Genomic DNA, 17,617 nt, shown 5'->3' on the forward strand with positions numbered 1-17,617 from the left:
CCCTTATCATTTAGCCTACTTCTGGTTTGTATAATTTATCGCACAGAAGAGGGTTGCACGGAATCACTAAAAGAAGTGGCTACACATTAACAGAATTACTTAGAGCATTGACTATTTTTTTAACTTTCCCCATTCTAAGAAAAATAAAATAAGTATTTGAATTCCAACAAAGTTTTGAGAAGTAGTTCAAAGGATAGCTTAAAAGTATTTAGACATCCATGCCAACATCACCATGGTTCAACCTAACCAGAACTAGTAAAGAACTAGAACTATTTGGTTGTGCTTGAAGGTGTCAGAATTTTACATTTTCTCAATTGTGTCATATATGACTGGGGAGGATAGAGCTCGCCGAGTAATCAGAAGTTTGCTAGTCAAATATTCCGAGGAATATCAAAATATGGTTTAAAGTTGCGTTTTTCTAGACGCGGAAGAGGAGAGCGCGGAGAGTGGAGAAGCGTATAACATGGAGTTCCGCTCTGCTTCTAGGAAAACAGTGACATTAAATTACCTAATACAAGAGGAGTCCGCTCTCCACGTTTCTTCTCTCCGCGCTCCGCTTCCGCACCTAGGAAAACCCAGCTTAATGGTTCGAAAGTGGACCCAGCTGTATTGATTGTTGGAAATGATCCTGTCCAAGTAGCCAAATGATCTTTGTCAGCAACAAATCTGGCATCATATACAACATAAATCATTCGCTCATATTTGCTTTTAAATTTGCATCCTATGGTGTGTCGATGTTGTAAAATTCCAATCTTTGTAACAGAAATAACCCAAAATCATCTGGTTTTTTTACAAACCTTGATAAGTTGCCAAAAGGAAACTAGATCCAAACCACACAATAGATTCAAGTTTAAAAATCTTGTACCAAAATGTTCTATCATAGATTAACAAACAACTATGGGGTAAACGGGGGTTCCCAGTTTTCTTCTAACGAGGAATCCAAGATTGATTGGCCCCAAGCGGGAAAAACCAATCCACCTGATCCCAATCTTTACGCCAAGATTGAAATAAAGAGGTATTTTACTTTTATACTTTATTCTGAAATGGCTAGAATAACAGCACATAAATACCAAATTTATATACCAAATTTAATTTAAATATCTGTTATGTAAATTGTTAATGAAGATAATCAATAACACAAGTTACATTTTAACATGTTTAAGACAATCTGTATAAGAAGCTACATGACCAAGTAGGTGAAGCACGCTTAAACACGAAACACAAAGAATCAGCTGTTTGACTTTTGATAAAATCAAATCAAATGCTTTGCTTTGTTTTTGTTGTCTGTTGTGCTATGGCTATGAGTTGTTTTTGTTTTGTTTTGTTGAGTTTTTAGTTGGAGTTTGATGATTTTGCGATTGCGATTTCTGTAAGGTTTAAGGTTAATTTCATGCATGATATTAGAGGTTTGCGTTTTATCTTAGATCTTTCTGAATTAGACCACTTAAAGATATTATTGTTTTGATTATGTTGTCCTAGAAAACTCAAGTGTGTGTCTCATGTTTGAACTTGCTTCTCCTTCTCTTCTTCTCTTGTTATCATTACAATAAATTTAGGTTAGGTACTATCCTGTCAGAGAAAGAACTTGAATAGGCCTAAAATATAACTAGCGTAGCGAGACCACTGCCAGGGAAGTTAGTAACTTCAGGCTGCTTCCAGGTTAAAACTAGTTAAACTGGACTGGACTAAACACAAATTGTCCTCTACAGTATTACCGTACTTTTGGAAGGAAAGGAAATGTCTGGAAATAGCTTCAGTCTGGGAAATATTTCAAGTAAGTAGGCCTATCATATATTAAATAACTTGGTTTAATGGTTAATATGTATGTGCTATCAATGCATGGCCTTAGGGTATTTAGGCTATTCAATCAATCAAAGTTAAGTTCCTTAATTCTCAGCGTTAAACTGGTCTACAGAATAACTCGCGGTAATTATTGCGATGAACGTGACCATGGGAACCTATATAGATTTTTATATCACTAGAAACTAGATTTTTTGCTGAAAATAACGGTGCAAAAATTTTTCCGCGCTCACAAATATTAACGGAGTTACGGCTGTTTTAAGTTTTAATTACCTTTGTAAGTCTACTGACTAGCCTATTTAAATTGACGATATTTCCTCACCAGAAACTTTGTATAACTATTAAATTTATGTAAATTGTAAGTGATTTTAAGTAAATATTAGACTCACACTAACAATCAATAGGTTAATTAACGCAAACTTATTAATTTCAGCATAAAGAACGTTCGGGAAACAAAATAGCTTATCTGTACGCAGCTAAGTGAAATGGTTAGTGGCGACGGCATGATGGATTTGACAAAATCCAGTTCCAAGTTCTAGTAATCCAATCCCCTCCACAAAATAGGCCAACATTGTTACTTTAACCATGTAGCTTTTATGCCCTTTTGAATCCTTATACATGCTTATACCTAGAATAAGGATTTTTACCTAGGCATACTTCTAAAGTCTAACAACTAACAACTACTATTAAACATACACTAACAAACAATGTTAGACTTCTCATTCCATTCTAAAATCTGAAGTTTTTTCCATGTCTAGTTCATGTTGGTGACACTTGAGCGCTAGTGTCATAACACTTTGTTAAATATTATAAGAGAGTACTACAGTAAAGTATTATTAAATATATTAGTAATGAACTGTGCTTTACATTTGGTAATATAACCAGGGGATGAGTGATTGTGTTATTGACTTAAATAACACGTTGATTAGTCTATGAATACATATCTATCTATATATTAATAGGCAAGCATGTTTCTTTAAAACCTTTTTTCTCAGCTCGTGTGCATCGCAGGGAAAATCTACGCATACTGTTGGAAAGATATTCTTCTGTAGATGTGCAGAATGCCTTTAAAAATTAAAATAGGCTAACAAATAAGCACAAAAAACGAATTTGAAAACTTCAAAAAATTAACATGGACCATATGGGTTGCCATGATGGTGACGAAATAACAACAAAATGTAAACAGAAAATCAAAACAAAGGGAAGAAATTCCATTCACATGTTTTATTTACAGTGTGGGGAGAAAATAGAGAAGTCTGTACATTAATTATTTTTGGTCGAGTTTCGACCACAGGACGACCACTAGTTAATATTAAAATAAAACTATTCTAAACTAACCTAACCAAACCAAACTTGCTGTAGCATAAAATATAAGTATGATGACAGAAAAGGCATGTGTGGAAGGCAAGTCGGACTTTATGCGGATTCGTGACTGCATTAAGTCCTTTGAAGGTAGGTTAGATTAGGTAAGTTAAAGTGTAGGTTATAGTGAACTGAGTTGATAATTTATATTACACACAGGCAGTTGTTGTGCCATTAAAATAGTGTGTTAACCACAACAAAATACCTTCCTAATCTAACCTAACTTCAAAACACTTAATACAGTCACGAATCCGCATAAGCCCGACTTGCCTTCCACACATGCCTAAATAAAATCATTCTGAAATAAGTTATTCAGTGCCGTGTTGTTTCTTAGATGTTTGTAGCACATGTAATTGAAATGACTTGATTGACTTATTTTTATTCTCTTTTCTTCAATTTCGTTTTCGTATTTTCATTTTCATTTCAGGTTCAGTATAGTTGTACAAGTAAGTAACAGTTAGTCCATTCCGTTGTTCCGTAATTCCGTAATGCGGCAACGGCAAGCAGTAGCAGTTAGCAGAAGCAGACTAGAATAGAATAGAAAGTAGATAAAGGAATTCAAAACGACAAATTATCTTAGTTACCTTAGTTAATATTCGTGGCCTCGGAGACATTTTTGCACTGTTATTTCCTGGTAAAAAGTGAGTCTTCTACTTTAATTACTTACAATTAATTAACGTAATATATCAAGTATCTGGAGAGAACATTTCATAGGCTTATAAATAGGTTAGGTCAAAAAAACAAAGTACCGGTTGGTAAATAAAACTTAAAACAGCCGTAACTCCGTTAATATTTGAGAGCGCGGAAAAATTTTTGCACCATTATTTTCAGCTAAAAATCTAGTTTCTAGTGATATATAAATCTATATAGGTTCCTATAAAATAATTAATTTATAAAACTCATTTAAGTAAACTCAACCAAAACTATTTATTTACAAAAACAATAATCATGTAAACAAACCAAATAGCAGATGATTCATAACTTTATAACTCAGCTGATAACAATAATCCTACATTTCTCCCCACCCAATTTAGGCTGAATTTCCGAAACTGTGCTCATCTTCAGGTTCCGTTTGCATTTTCCATTGAGGTGGATCAGTTGCACCTTCTCTTGCTCTCAGCTGGTCAGCGTGTTTTCTCTTTATTTCTCCCCCAACTAAAACGTTGTATGATAGCTCTCCCGTCCTTTCTTGTACTGTTCCTGGTCTCCAGCCCTTCTTCGTTTCATTTTGAACCCACACTTCTTGTTTGGCAGAAAACTCCTTTTGTTTGGATTTTAAGTCGTGGTAGTACTTCTGTCGCCACACTTGATTTTCTATTCTCTCTCTGCTATTATACCTCCACCTATCCAAAGCTGTTGGTAATCTTCTACCATAGAAAAGGACTGATGGTGGTTGTCCTGTGGTCTTTTGTGGGGTATTTCGATAGGCAAGCAACACTTGTAAAAGTGCAAGTGATGAACTGAGACCTTCTTGTTTGCAAGCACTGTATCTACTCTTGAAGGTTCTGATAATCCTCTCTACTAAACCATTGGTTTTTGGATGATACGGTGCCGATGTGACATGACATATGTTATTGTTCTTACAAAAAGCCTTAAACTCATGGGACGTGAAGGGGGTGCCATTATCGGATACAATTTTTTTAGGAACGCCGTACCTCGAAAACCAAGTCCTTAATCTATTTACAAGAGCAGCAGTTGTCGTACGGTCCATAACTTCGATCTCAACCCACTTTGAGTAAGCATCGATTCCTACTAACCAGAATCGGTTGTCGAATGGACCTGCGAAGTCGAGATGAATTCGCTCCCAAGGATCACTTGGCACATTCCAAGGATATAGAGGTACTTCTGTGTCAAATGATCGGTTACTCTGGCAAGGGTGGCATCTACGGACATAAACCTCGACATCCTTATTCAGATTAGGCCACCATACATAATACCTTGATAGGGATCTCATGGCCTCTATTCCAGGATGTCCTTTGTGGAGTTCTTTTAATACATTTTCTCTCAAAATCTGTGGCACCACTATTCTTCCTAATCGCATGATTATACCGTTTTCTAATGTCAGCTCTTCTCTCTTATTCCAATATGGTTTCATGGATGGTGGCAAGTTTCCTGTATCTTTTGGCCAACCATGTTCCAGGTAGTCTATAAGTTTCTTCATATTTGGGTCTTTCTTATATTCCAGTACAAGTTCATGATTTGGATAAACTACGTCGATTTTCTCCTGAACCAATGCTCGAATCTCTCTCTCATCTGGATCCAATACTTCTTGTGTCTTGAGTGAAAATCTAGACAAAAAATCAGCCAAACAATTATCCTGTCCTTTGATGTACTGGATCTCAAAATCATACTCCATTAAATACAAAGCCCAACGAACCAAACGGTTGTTTACTACTTTGGTAAGATCTCGATGCATTCCAAATATTCTTTCAAGTGGCTTGTGGTCCGTCCTCACCTTGAAATGTCTCCCACTGAGGTATTGTCTAAACTTCTTTACGGCAAAAACTAACGCCATAGCTTCCTTGTCAACTGTAGCATACCTTTTTTCTGCTTCCGTTAGTGTCCTCGAGGCGTACATGACTGGCCTTTCCGTTCCATCCGGCATCAAATGTAACAGCACTGCACCAACCCCTTGTTCACAAGCATCACATTCAATAATGATCGGCTTTGATATGTCGTATGGAACTAATGTCTTCTCTAATGACAGGATATTCTTCAACTTGTCGAACGTACTTTGTTCGGTGTCAGTCCATTTCCATTTAGTCTTCGTACCAGTCAGCTTATGCAAGTTCGAAGCGATAGCATGAAGATTAGGTATGTACCTTTCGTAAAAATTTAGTGCTCCTAGAAAAGCTCGTAATTCTTTCACGTTTCTTGGCCTTGGTGCGTGTCTTATGGTTTCAACTTTGTCTTCGGAGGGATGAATACCATTCCCATCTATTGTATGACCTAAATACTTAACAGATTTCTGAAATAACTTACATTTTGATAGTTTTGCTCTTATTCCACTTGATTCTAGCCGCCTCAAAACTTCTCTAAGAGTGGTTATATGGGTAGTCTTATCCTTACTAGAAATAATTATGTCATCAAGTAGAACTCCGACATTAAGTCCTTTTAGTAAACTTTCCATGTACCTTTGAAATTTTGCCGGACTCGAGGAAAGTCCAAAGGGCAACCTTTTGTAGCGAAAGTAACCTACATGAGTTGCTATTGTCAGATACTTTTGTGACTCGGGGTGTACTTTCATTTGCAAGTACGCGTCTCGAAGATCTATGACTGAAAATATCTTTCCATCAGTTAATTTGGAAGTCAAGTCATCAAAGGTTGGCAAGAGGTGTCTTTCCGGGACGATGTTTGGATTCAAGGTTGTACGAAAATCGCCACAGATTCTTACTCTACCTCCGCCCTTGTCTACGTTAACTGTTGGGGTACTCCATTCTATCGGTGTTTCGGAAGGGTCCACTGGTTCCAAAACTCCTTCCTGTACTAATCTCTGTAATTCTCGCTCCACTGCCTCCCTTAAGGGGAATGGAACTCGTCGTGCCCCGTAAGATACAGGTTTTGTTCCACTTTTTAGATGGATGACTTCATTAGAGTCAGATATCGTTCCTAGCTCATCACGGAAGAGTTCGGAAAACTCCTGAGTTAATGCCTCTACTTCTTTTTGTAACTCTTTTCTATAACTTTCTTCGTTCTTACCTGCCTCTTTACTACTTGTCTTTCCATTGTCAATACGCCTAACCATTACTTCTCTAGGCAAATTAAGATTGAAAGCTACACTCCACGGCAACCCAAATAATGGAACATCATCTTCTAGTAATACAATGACCGGCAATCGCTTAGTACGATTACGTAAAGTAACGTCCACAAAAGCCTTACCCATGACTTCTAGCTTATTTTTCCCATAGCCAGTGATGACATCAGACGTCTTTTTGAGAGATTCGCCACTTGAATTTATCCTATCCCAAAGAGACAAACTTATAGCACTTACCCGAGCCCCGGAATCAAACTCCATTCTAACATTATACCCGTTCAATTCTACATCTATTGTAGCTCTGGGAACCTTACTCTTGACTGACCTAATTTGTGTACCACTAACATCAATATCAGAACTACACTCATCATCATAAGTTTGATTACAAGAATCATCTACTTTTCTCAAATTACCATCTGTTCTCTTGACAAAATTATTTTTACTTTTGCACATTCTTGCGAAATGGCCTCTCTTTGAACATTTCTTGCACACAGCAGAAATAGCAGGACACCTATCTTCACTAGGGTCATGTGTAAACCCACATCTATAACACCTATTGAAGCCAGTAGATTTCTGTACCTCTGGTTTCCTATTTTCCTTACTGTCACTTACTTTGAAAATCTCATTTTTACACGCATGTTTGGAAACTTCTTCTCTCGCACGTTCCATGGATTGAGCTAACTCTAGTACTACTGTTGACTTAACTCGCTCACCTCGGTTATCAACTCCCTCGGGCCATCTTTGTCTGACTTCGACTTCAAATTCTGGACAGTTGCTTCCTACTGCAAACCTATCTCGTACTCGTTCATCTAAGCTATCTCCATATTTACAACTTCTAGCTAAAGACTTCAATCTGTTATAAAACAAAATAAATGTCTCACCATCTTTTCTTATAGCTCTTTCAAACTCAAACCTTGTTGCAAAAAGGGTCCTTGTAGGCTTGAACAACCGGTTGGCTTCCTCTTTGACTTCGTCGTAGGTGCACTCCTCCCAGGCCCTTGGATACATCTGGTCCGACAGTGCCCTGAGGTGCTCCTCTCCGACATTTGCCAATAGAAGATCTCGCCGAGCCGCCTGTTCTTCTGAGTCAGCACCACCCAGTCCCTTAACTCTGCAGGTCAACTCAAAACGAGCTATGTAGTCTTCCCACAATTGTTCACTATTGTACTCTTTAAATGAAAATCTGCTCATTCTATCTTGTATGCAAGACATGTTACTAAAATCAATTACACTCTTATACTGAGATTGGTCTGTTTTCCTCGGCATTTCCTCGTCGCCAATATAAAATAATTAATTTATAAAACTCATTTAAGTAAACTCAACCAAAACTATTTATTTACAAAAACAATAATCATGTAAACAAACCAAATAGCAGATGATTCATAACTTTATAACTCAGCTGATAACAATAATCCTACAGTTCCCATGGTCACGTTCATCGCAATAAATACCTAACTCGCATAAAATACTAAATACACTGTCACTGTGTATAAATAAATAAATAAATAAATCGAGACATAACCCATAAAATCAATAATAAAACTTGCAAACAAATTATAACTTAAGTTAATGATGATTTTATTAGGAAGGGTATTTTTTTTATAATGATTGAAGTAAGGTGAAATTGTATCACAAAATATGTAGGCTAGAATAAGAAATCATAAGGCTACATACTTTTTCAACTAAACCTTCTACTGAGCTATCACAATAGTCTTTTTTCATATAACGTACCCAAATTAAATTAAAACCCCTAGACCCTTCGTAGTTTTAATGATTTTTTTAGAATTCAAATTTCTTCCAGTAACCTAGTTCAACTAAATAAATAAATAAAAATGCCTTTATTTAGTTTAAGTTATAGTTACAGTTATTAGTTTATTAGTTATTAGTTTAAGTTTAGCTTAAGTTAAGCACTAATTCATGCTTAACTTAATTGCAGGTGAAACATGGACTGTAACAACAAAATGTGCCTTTGTCACTTGGTTGTTTTTGCTCACTGTCATGTTTGCGTTGTTGCCAATGGCCATCGTCAAAAGTTATCGCACAGAAAGAGACGCAGATAAGCGAACCAGGTTGGTTTCAATTTTATTACTGTATGTGTTTGTCCAAACTTGATTTCAGGCGTCCCTTGATAAACCGACACTTTGTAATCTGTTGTAGGCCTACTCAGCAGTACAAAATATATTAGATTCCCTAAAGTCACATTCTTTAACTTAGGTTAGGTTAACTAACCGACAGAAATATTCGATATATCTAATAACGATACGATATTTTTATTCAGATTTTGGCCCCACTTATGAAAGTCCACCTTTCCTCTATACTACCCTCCCTACGATGTATGTGCAGTCACTTTGTGATTTGTGACCTACCTAACCTATAAAGTAGTTTCAATAAAGAAATATATGGTTTAGGATTTGAAACTTCTTTGTGTTTTTATTTTTTGTCTATTTTCCATGCCAGTTGTATTTTTATGTTTTCAAAGGGAATTGTAGACGGTCCAACGTCGACCTTTTTGTTAGATAGCATCATTAATTCATTGCCCTATAACAAATGGCATCTGGGTCTGGAAACGATCTTGCTTTGATTTGAACCAGCGACCTTCGGATTTGAAGGCGAGCACTATAACCACTTGACTACCCAGACATATCAATGCTGTAAATGCATAATTGCTTGTAAAAATTGTAATGGTGAGTACTGTATTACTTACCTATTGTAATTCTTAAATACTGTTTCTGCACCTGAACCATCTCTTTTTTCCCTGGTTTGGACTCTAATACACACAACCAATGTAAAAACTGTTTGGATTTAATCTAATCTTGAGTTTTAACATTCATAATTTCTAGAACCTATTTTTTTAGAATTCAGGAAGTAAATTACTGTTTGATAAAACATTCTAAAGGAAGCAAACGTTACAGTACTGGTACTCACATAATTTTTTTATTTCATTATTCCTTTGAAAAATATGGCTTTAATTGTATATCAATTATGAACTTTTACTCTATTTTAGATACTCAAGACTTATTGGGATGCTGAACTGTTTTGCCGGTGGAGTATTTTTAGGCACAGCTTTACTTCATCTTCTTCCAAATGTTATGAAACTGCTGAGTCAGGTAAAATGACAAAAATGTCTACCATCAGTAAGTTACCTGATTTAGTATGTTCTTCTAATATTCATGAGTACTGTTGCAGTGACATAGCTAGGGGGGGGTCGGGACCCCCCCTTCCGGTCTTAAATATAATATTTTTTGTTAAATTATAAGTCCTCCTTAAGTGAGGTCCATCTTTCTATAAAAGAATAAGTTGTGCTGTGTATTGTGGTGTGTTAACAATAATTTCTTTATTAGGTACCCTATCAAAATAACAAACATAGCTAATTTCTTTTACCTCAGGGTTTTTCCTTCCTCTAATGATTACAGTTGAAAGGCGACACCAACTTCCCTGTGGCTGAGTTCACCGTGGCGCTCGGGTTCCTAGTGGTGTTGGTGATGGAGCAGATTGGCCTCGCGTGTAAGGAGCAGGAGGTCGACACAATGAGTCCCATCGAGCGCCTCAGTCAGCCTGTGCTGCACTCTGAGATACTCTCATTGAGGGTTAGCAATATAGCATCTAGAAATTGTGTCACTTTTGTGTTGTGTTCTTAATCTGTCTTTTGATATAGCGATACAGCAATCTTTATTTTAGCAAAATAATAATTCTGGATTAATAAAGTAGCAAAAATATTTATTTTGTGTTGAGATGTCATCGGCATTTTTTATGTGTTTTTAAGGGAACAGTCCTAATGTTACAAATTTGCTATAGGCACACGAAAATATTGTAAATTATAGCAAAGACATTGTTGGGTTTGGTAAAAAATAGGTATTTATGCACCAAAGTAAAAGTGGCACTTTATGAAACAAGAAAAATATTTGGACACACGAGGCTTGCTAAACATTTTATTGAGTTTAAAAACTATACGCTGGTCTGTTTTGTTTAAAGAGCTCATTAAAATGCTTTTAAAAGTTTTAAAACTTTTATTGACACTGGTATATTACTGCCGATTGTAGTCTATAGGGGAAATTTAATGCGAGTGGTAGACACTAATACTCGCCTTAGGCTGGAGCCCCCATCCCCCCTTTTTGGTTTGGGGGTAAATACAAATGAGCCACAGGGGACAGGTTGTTGTCCAGTATTTTTCCTGCACCTACTTACATTTGGGCCTAGTTTGCATGTCAATGCATGCTAATTCTCCATAGGAATACGTTAATAAAGCGTTAAAAAACAATCTTTTTAATTGAAAATCCCCCATTTTTAATTTTGTTTATTCGGTTAAAATTATAGAAGGTCACTTTAGGCACTTTTCTTTCAACGTTAGGAGTATAAAAAGTATAAATATATGTACGAAAAGTCGTTTTAAAAATTAAAAACACGTAAAAAAATCGAGAAATTTTGCAATTTTTGGAAGTAGGGCGTTTTTTGAAGGTGAAGGAACACTAATATTAGATTACTATCTTCAGTGAAAGTTTGATTAGAGTAGCCTACATTAATGTATCAACTCGCTATGACTCCAAATATTGATGTTTACTTTTGTTGCATTATTCTAAATCTATAAACGTAGTGTACATCAGACATACAAAGAGGACAGTAAAGAAACTGACTATTATTCCGCTATGCTATATCTCATCCTCTCCAATGGTTTTAAATTTTATTGCCTAATAAATGATCCATTGCTACATCATGTCTGTCTGTTTCAGGCAGATGAAGTGCGGGCTTGTCCTGAGCTGCCCACTCCAATACAGCAGGAGCCCACGTCACACCTGCGCTCGGTGCTGCTGCTCGCCACTCTGTCTATACACTCGGTGTTTGAGGGACTAGCCATCGGCCTACAGACTGATCTTGACTCTGTGCTTAACATATTTGTAGCAGTCATGGTCCACAAGGTGAGTTGACTCTGGGTTCTCTACTTGCAAGTTAGAAGTTGTTTCGTCATGAGACAAATATCAAAGTAATATACGGTAGAACCTCCAAATACGAATTGCTTACAGAAAGAATTTTTAAAAAACTTGATACCCCAGTTATAAAAAATTGCAGATCTTTTGCGGTCTTGTAGACATTATCATAGTCTCCCGCAATCATGAAAATATCGTCATTGTTTTCCATGATCGCGGCAAAATATTGAACATCTTTCTGAAGTTTTGTAGACGTAATAATCTTTATCTCCTGGAGTAACAATCAAAATTTTCCTTCGCTATAGTGGCTAAAGCGTGATTTTTTTCATGGGAAAATCTTTTTATGCTATCTGAGGTACCAATAGAAAAGTTCAGCTGGATTTGGCCTATTTTTTTTAAATACCCAAATTTCAGTAAAAAAACTAAGCATATCCAAATTTTCAGTATCAAATTGTGGTTTGGTTCCAATTAATTCGGATGGTTTGAGTTCTACTGTGGGCCTAACAAAAAGATTTTTGTTTACAATTAACCAGCTCTTTAGCAAATTGATAAGATTTACCGAGCAAACACAAAAACAAGTGAATAGTAGCAAGCATAATGAATTTTATAAAAAAGTTTTTGGGCTTCTCAAAGCAGATGTAGACACTAGAGTGTTATGCTTATGACTTAATTAACTATTTAACTATTTTTTAACTATTTAATAAATAAACACGCTCGTTTCAATAATGACTTAAATTTGGCAAAATTAGGATTTATCGAAGGCGTTTGATAGCGTTAATCATGAACTATTACTTTTTAAATTAGAAAAAATTTGAATCAGATATAACCCTCTTAATTGGTTTAAATCATACTTATCAAATAGACAACAGTTTGTTGAAATAACTCACATCACTAAAGACAATTATAAATCAAAATACAGTTCAAATATTGGAACAATAAGATCTGGTGTACCTCAAGGATCGGTCCTGGGACCTTTACTTTTCATTTGTTACTTAAAAAATTTTAAAAAGTGTCTAAATTTTGCCCCATGTACAGGTTTGTATCTCTATGCAGATGACTCTAATCTTAAAGTATCTGGGAAAACTGCAGAAGATGTTGAGTTGCTATCCACAATAGAAATAGGCCTAGCTTGTATTGAGGATTTTTTTAATAATCACAATTTAAAATTAAATGAAAGTAAAACCAAATGTGTCCCATTCAAAACAAAACAAAAACAATTCCAATCCTAATATTGAAGTAAATAAAAATAAATAACCAATTGAAATAACAGAAGCCGTAAGGTTCCTTGGCCTGACATTGGACAGCAACTTGTCTTGGGACAAACATTGTAAACTTGTTATCAATAAAATAAATTCTGGTCTTTGTGCGATTAGAAAAATGTCAAAACTATGCAGTATTGATGTTTTAAAAATGAACTATTTTTCCCATATTCAATCCCATATATCTTATGGCATATGTGTATATGGAGCCACCTCAAATTCGAATCTAGACCAAATTTTGACAATACAGAAGCAATCAATCAGAGCTATGTTAAAAATGAACAAAGATGATTCTGCAAAAGAACACTTTAAACGTTTAAGGATCCTCACTGTTTATGGTTTGTATGTTCTTGAATGTATTATGTTTGTCAAAAACAAAAATTTTATTCCACCAATTAAAGAAAATAATCATAACTACAATACACGTAACAAAAATAATTTTGTAATTGGAAAACACAAATTAGAGCTCTTCAAAAAAAAATACTGTCAATGCAGGACATGAATTTTTAAAATTTATTCCTTTGAAAATTAAAACTGAACTAAAACCCAACATTTTTAAAAAACGTCTCAAGGAATATTTAATGGACCTGTCCTTGTACTCTTTAGACGAATTGAAAATGGCGATATCATAGTTTTAAGCATTAGTTTTAACTTATTTGACACTATTCATGTACAACTATGTATACTATGAATGAAGATTCTTGACTATGACTATGACTATTTAATAGCCACTTATATGCCTTTTTGTTATTTGAAATAGCCAATTTGTGTATGTGTCGTACAGATCTAGCCTAATCCAATCATTGTTGGTAAACATTTAACGATTTAAATCATTAACCTTATTTAAAAATTTGTTTGAATACTGTTGATTAGTCTTATAATTAATGAAACAATTGTGAAATTAAGAAGAGAATTATTTAACTTTAGAGGTATTACATTTCCAGGTGCTACTGGTCGTGAAAGATTGTTTATAGCCATAAATACTATTAAGAACTTTGAAGAAACATTCTGGTTTCACTTGTCACGATTTATGTGCCTAAGTTTGAGATTTGTATGGTGCTATTTTAACAGGTGATTGTGTCGTTCAGCGTCGGCCTCAGTCTGCTACAGTCACAGCTGAGGTTGGTTGCTGTTGTCGCGTTGGACGTTCTGTTTGCCCTCATGTCTCCTCTGGGCATGGTGGTAGGACTGTACGTAGACACACTACACAGTGTGAGACAACAGCTGTTCTCAGGGATGCTGCAAGGCATAGCTTGTGGTACCTTCCTCTACATTACATGTTTTGAGGTTCTACCACGGGAACTGTCACAAGGTTAGTGAATATGTTCGGGTTGTGTGGTTCAATCAATTTAGGAAACTCTCTGTATATGAGTCATCAAGATTATGGATGGATTTAACGTTACTTGAACTCAGTGTCAAATAAATCAAGGTATTCTTGCAAAATGTTTGGTTTTAACTTTGACATTGATAAAAGTAGAAGTTTAATCCCTATGTAAAAGATGTTGGCAGTTTTAAAATCAAGATGGATGTAGGCCTAGTTAAATTGAGCCTAACAGATCGCGATAATACAAATTACTGATTTCTACAGAATTTGCAGACTTTTTAACTGTAGAAAGGTATTGTCATACAGTATGACACTATGGATGTCAACACGTAAATTTTACGAACATAGGAATCGCGTACCGTAAAAGGTATTTTCACAGTCACAGTGTGACGCTAAGTGTATCAATACGTAAATTTGACGTGTACATAGGAATTGCATACAGTAAGGTATCGTGGGATGCTAAGGGTACCAACACGTAAGTTTGACATAATGCCGGCCATTTTACTATACACAAAGGGTATTGTTATGTAAGGTTCCAAGAAACCGATTAGCAAGGACATAAAGAAACACACTACAACCCAACCAAGGCAAATGACTGCTGAGAGCACTGCTGGAAGGAGGGTAGCATTGGTTGAGGGGGGTGGATGCTAAAAATAACTTGTCCTACGTCAAATTGACTTGCGATACCCATCTAGGGTTTACCAGCTTGATAGATGACGTATTGTAAGTATAGGAATTTGTTGAAAAGGAATAGAGATCAGCGAGCTTTCTTGAGACAGAGTCTAGAATTACACAATAAGAGAACATAATGCGTAACAGTGATATTTTGATATTTTCATGTACGACTTTTCAGAGAGGAGGTTTAAAAGAAAATGTTATGTTGTCGTTATTGTAAGCTATAGATATATTTATGTCACTTCAACTATCTCACTAACAAAAAAAAAAAGGTAGAAAATATAATTTTTGACAATAGTGCACACTATGTGAATGGCTCATTCAATTATTTTAATTAAGAAAATTGTCAACAGCTGGTCCATATTAATTGATGTCTTCTTTACTAACCAAAAGTCAATGGTTTTACTTTCTTCCATGTTAGTTTGAAAATTTCATTTCAATAAAATTTGTTAAAACAATTTTGTGTTTTAGGTCGAGACAGGCTGTTGAAGTTGTTGTTGCTAATAGTTGGATTTTCTTCAACTGTCGGAGTAGTGTTCATGGACAAAAGCTGACCAGCAAACACAAGAAAGATTCCATCGTACAAATTAGTATCTAATACTAGGTAACATTTGAAACGTGGCTATTCCTCATAATGATCCGGTTAGAAGCTGCATGGTAATTAATTATTGTTATAATGTAAGGCTTACCTTACGATTTAATTGATTTATTGTGGAGACCTAGGTTTCTACGCTGGAGTGTTTTTGTCAGTCCTAGGCTAAGCTCAACTTTATGTTTTTCATCTCTTACTTGAGATATTGTCGGTTGAATCGAATTTTTTCAATCTGTTATGATCTTTTTAATCCTAACCTCCACTATGTCTTTGTAAATATTTATGTATATTCAGTGTTTGTATTTGTAAAAATTCTATTCAACCGACAATATCTCAAGTAAGAGATGAAAAACAAAAAATTTAGCTTAGCCTAGGACTGACTGATAACGCTCCGGCGTAGAAACCTTGGCCTCCACAATAAATCAATTGGATCGTAAGGTGATCCTTAGATTATAACAATGTTTAATAACGATCCAGAGGCTATTTCTCCAAAAGAAAACAAGTAATTAATTAATTACTGTCACATTATTGATCACACAGAAAATGTCTTTCACATGAATTTATTAGAGATTAATTCAAACTATAAGACTGAGAGAAAAACATGTCAATTATTTCAAACTGAAATTATGTTGAAAGTAGATATAATGAGAATAAGCATTACTAAAATCACTAGGAAAGTAAAACATAGGCTACACGAGAGTTTGATAGTATTAAAGGTAGATTTTTCTCTGAAAAGTCAATTTTTATTTGTTAACATTAAAAACCATACATTTGGTGATTATTTTCCCTAAGAAAGGCTTCACTATTAAGTTAATTCTTAGATGTTTTGTTAGTTCAATTATGTGCCGATTTAGTATACATTCCAATTGGTCATCACTGATGGCATTATTGTAAGGTCGAGCCCCTCTTAAGAACAGACTATTTATAGCACCATTTATAAACATCACAATATTTTATCTTTTATAATAGGTCTACTGATTTGTTTTAAGGTCCTAAGCTCTCGCTTTCTATATTTCTTTTAGGTTTCTTTCAAAAGGCAAATTTCATTTACGGTGGTTAACTTTAATTTAATTAAAATAGATTATACAATTTAATTTCAAACTTTACATGCCTATACTGGCATAGTTCCGTATTAAGTTGTAAATCATGTAGTTTTAATTGCTGTGTGAAACTTAAAATGTAAAAATGTATTTATTTTGCAAAAAATATTCTGTTAAATTAGAACTTAACAGTTATATTTAAGATTGTTCTGCACATATTTTCTTATTGGTTGACAGAATATGAATATTTAACCAATAGGTTTTTACATTTCAATTGTTATTTTAATAAGTCTTCCATTTTTATAAGCTTGTTTAGTTTATAAGGAAGAGCTAAAATGTATTGTGCAAGAACTGTAAAAGGTAAACTGTGGCAGAGGGTTTATGATTTCGGTTATGTACAATACAATTGTATAATTGTACAATTGTATATAACTTTTCTGCCATAAAGATACCAAGCAGCTAAGGGGAAAACTTTTGATTTTTTCCTCCTGCATATTGTTTATACTGAATATACTAGTACTATCTTGAACAATATGTGATATTTTAAGTAGTGAACTTGTTACTTTGTAGTAATTTAATACCTTATTATTACTATTATGAATGCTGGCATATAGCAGGTACAATACCAACATGATCAAGAGTTACTGAATAGATGGTTAACCAATTATAATAAACAACCAATCATAATAAACCAATTATATTATAACAGATAAGACAATAAGCCAATATTTTTCATTAGCATTATGTCCGGTGCCTTTCAAGGAGTGTTTTATATGCTTTGGAGTTTTGTAATTATATTATCTTTGTAAATAAAATGTAATCCTCAAAGTAAAATTCAGCAAATGTGGTTTATTACTTTCAATTACCATTTAACACTAAAAGCCATCAG

The 17,617-nt window shown here is 34.8% G+C and overlaps 1 protein-coding gene across 2 annotated transcripts; it reads left to right on the forward strand.

Moving 5' to 3' along the window:
* Positions 1-1,286: 1,286 nt before the first annotated feature.
* Positions 1,287-17,571, forward strand: LOC129001953 (zinc transporter ZIP1-like). 2 transcript variants are annotated; one of them, XM_054429403.1, is made up of 8 exons: positions 1,287-1,369; positions 1,660-1,774; positions 8,853-8,985; positions 9,921-10,023; positions 10,330-10,503; positions 11,644-11,829; positions 14,169-14,409; positions 15,568-17,571. In XM_054429403.1, the coding sequence occupies exons 2-8, from the start codon at positions 1,738-1,740 to the stop codon at positions 15,648-15,650; spliced, it is 957 nt and encodes a 318-aa protein (XP_054285378.1). In that variant the 5' UTR covers positions 1,287-1,369; positions 1,660-1,737; the 3' UTR covers positions 15,651-17,571. The 2 variants fall into 2 exon arrangements, with proteins under 2 accessions (XP_054285378.1, XP_054285377.1); XM_054429402.1 differs by having other exon boundaries at positions 1,308-1,774.
* The last annotated feature ends 46 nt before the right edge of the window (positions 17,572-17,617 follow it).

This window comes from Macrosteles quadrilineatus, unplaced genomic scaffold, assembly GCF_028750875.1.
Source record: "Macrosteles quadrilineatus isolate MER2022 unplaced genomic scaffold, UCM_ALF_1.0 Scaffold_9__3_contigs__length_116548681, whole genome shotgun sequence".
In the NCBI taxonomy this organism is placed as follows: Eukaryota; Metazoa; Arthropoda; class Insecta; order Hemiptera; family Cicadellidae; genus Macrosteles; species Macrosteles quadrilineatus.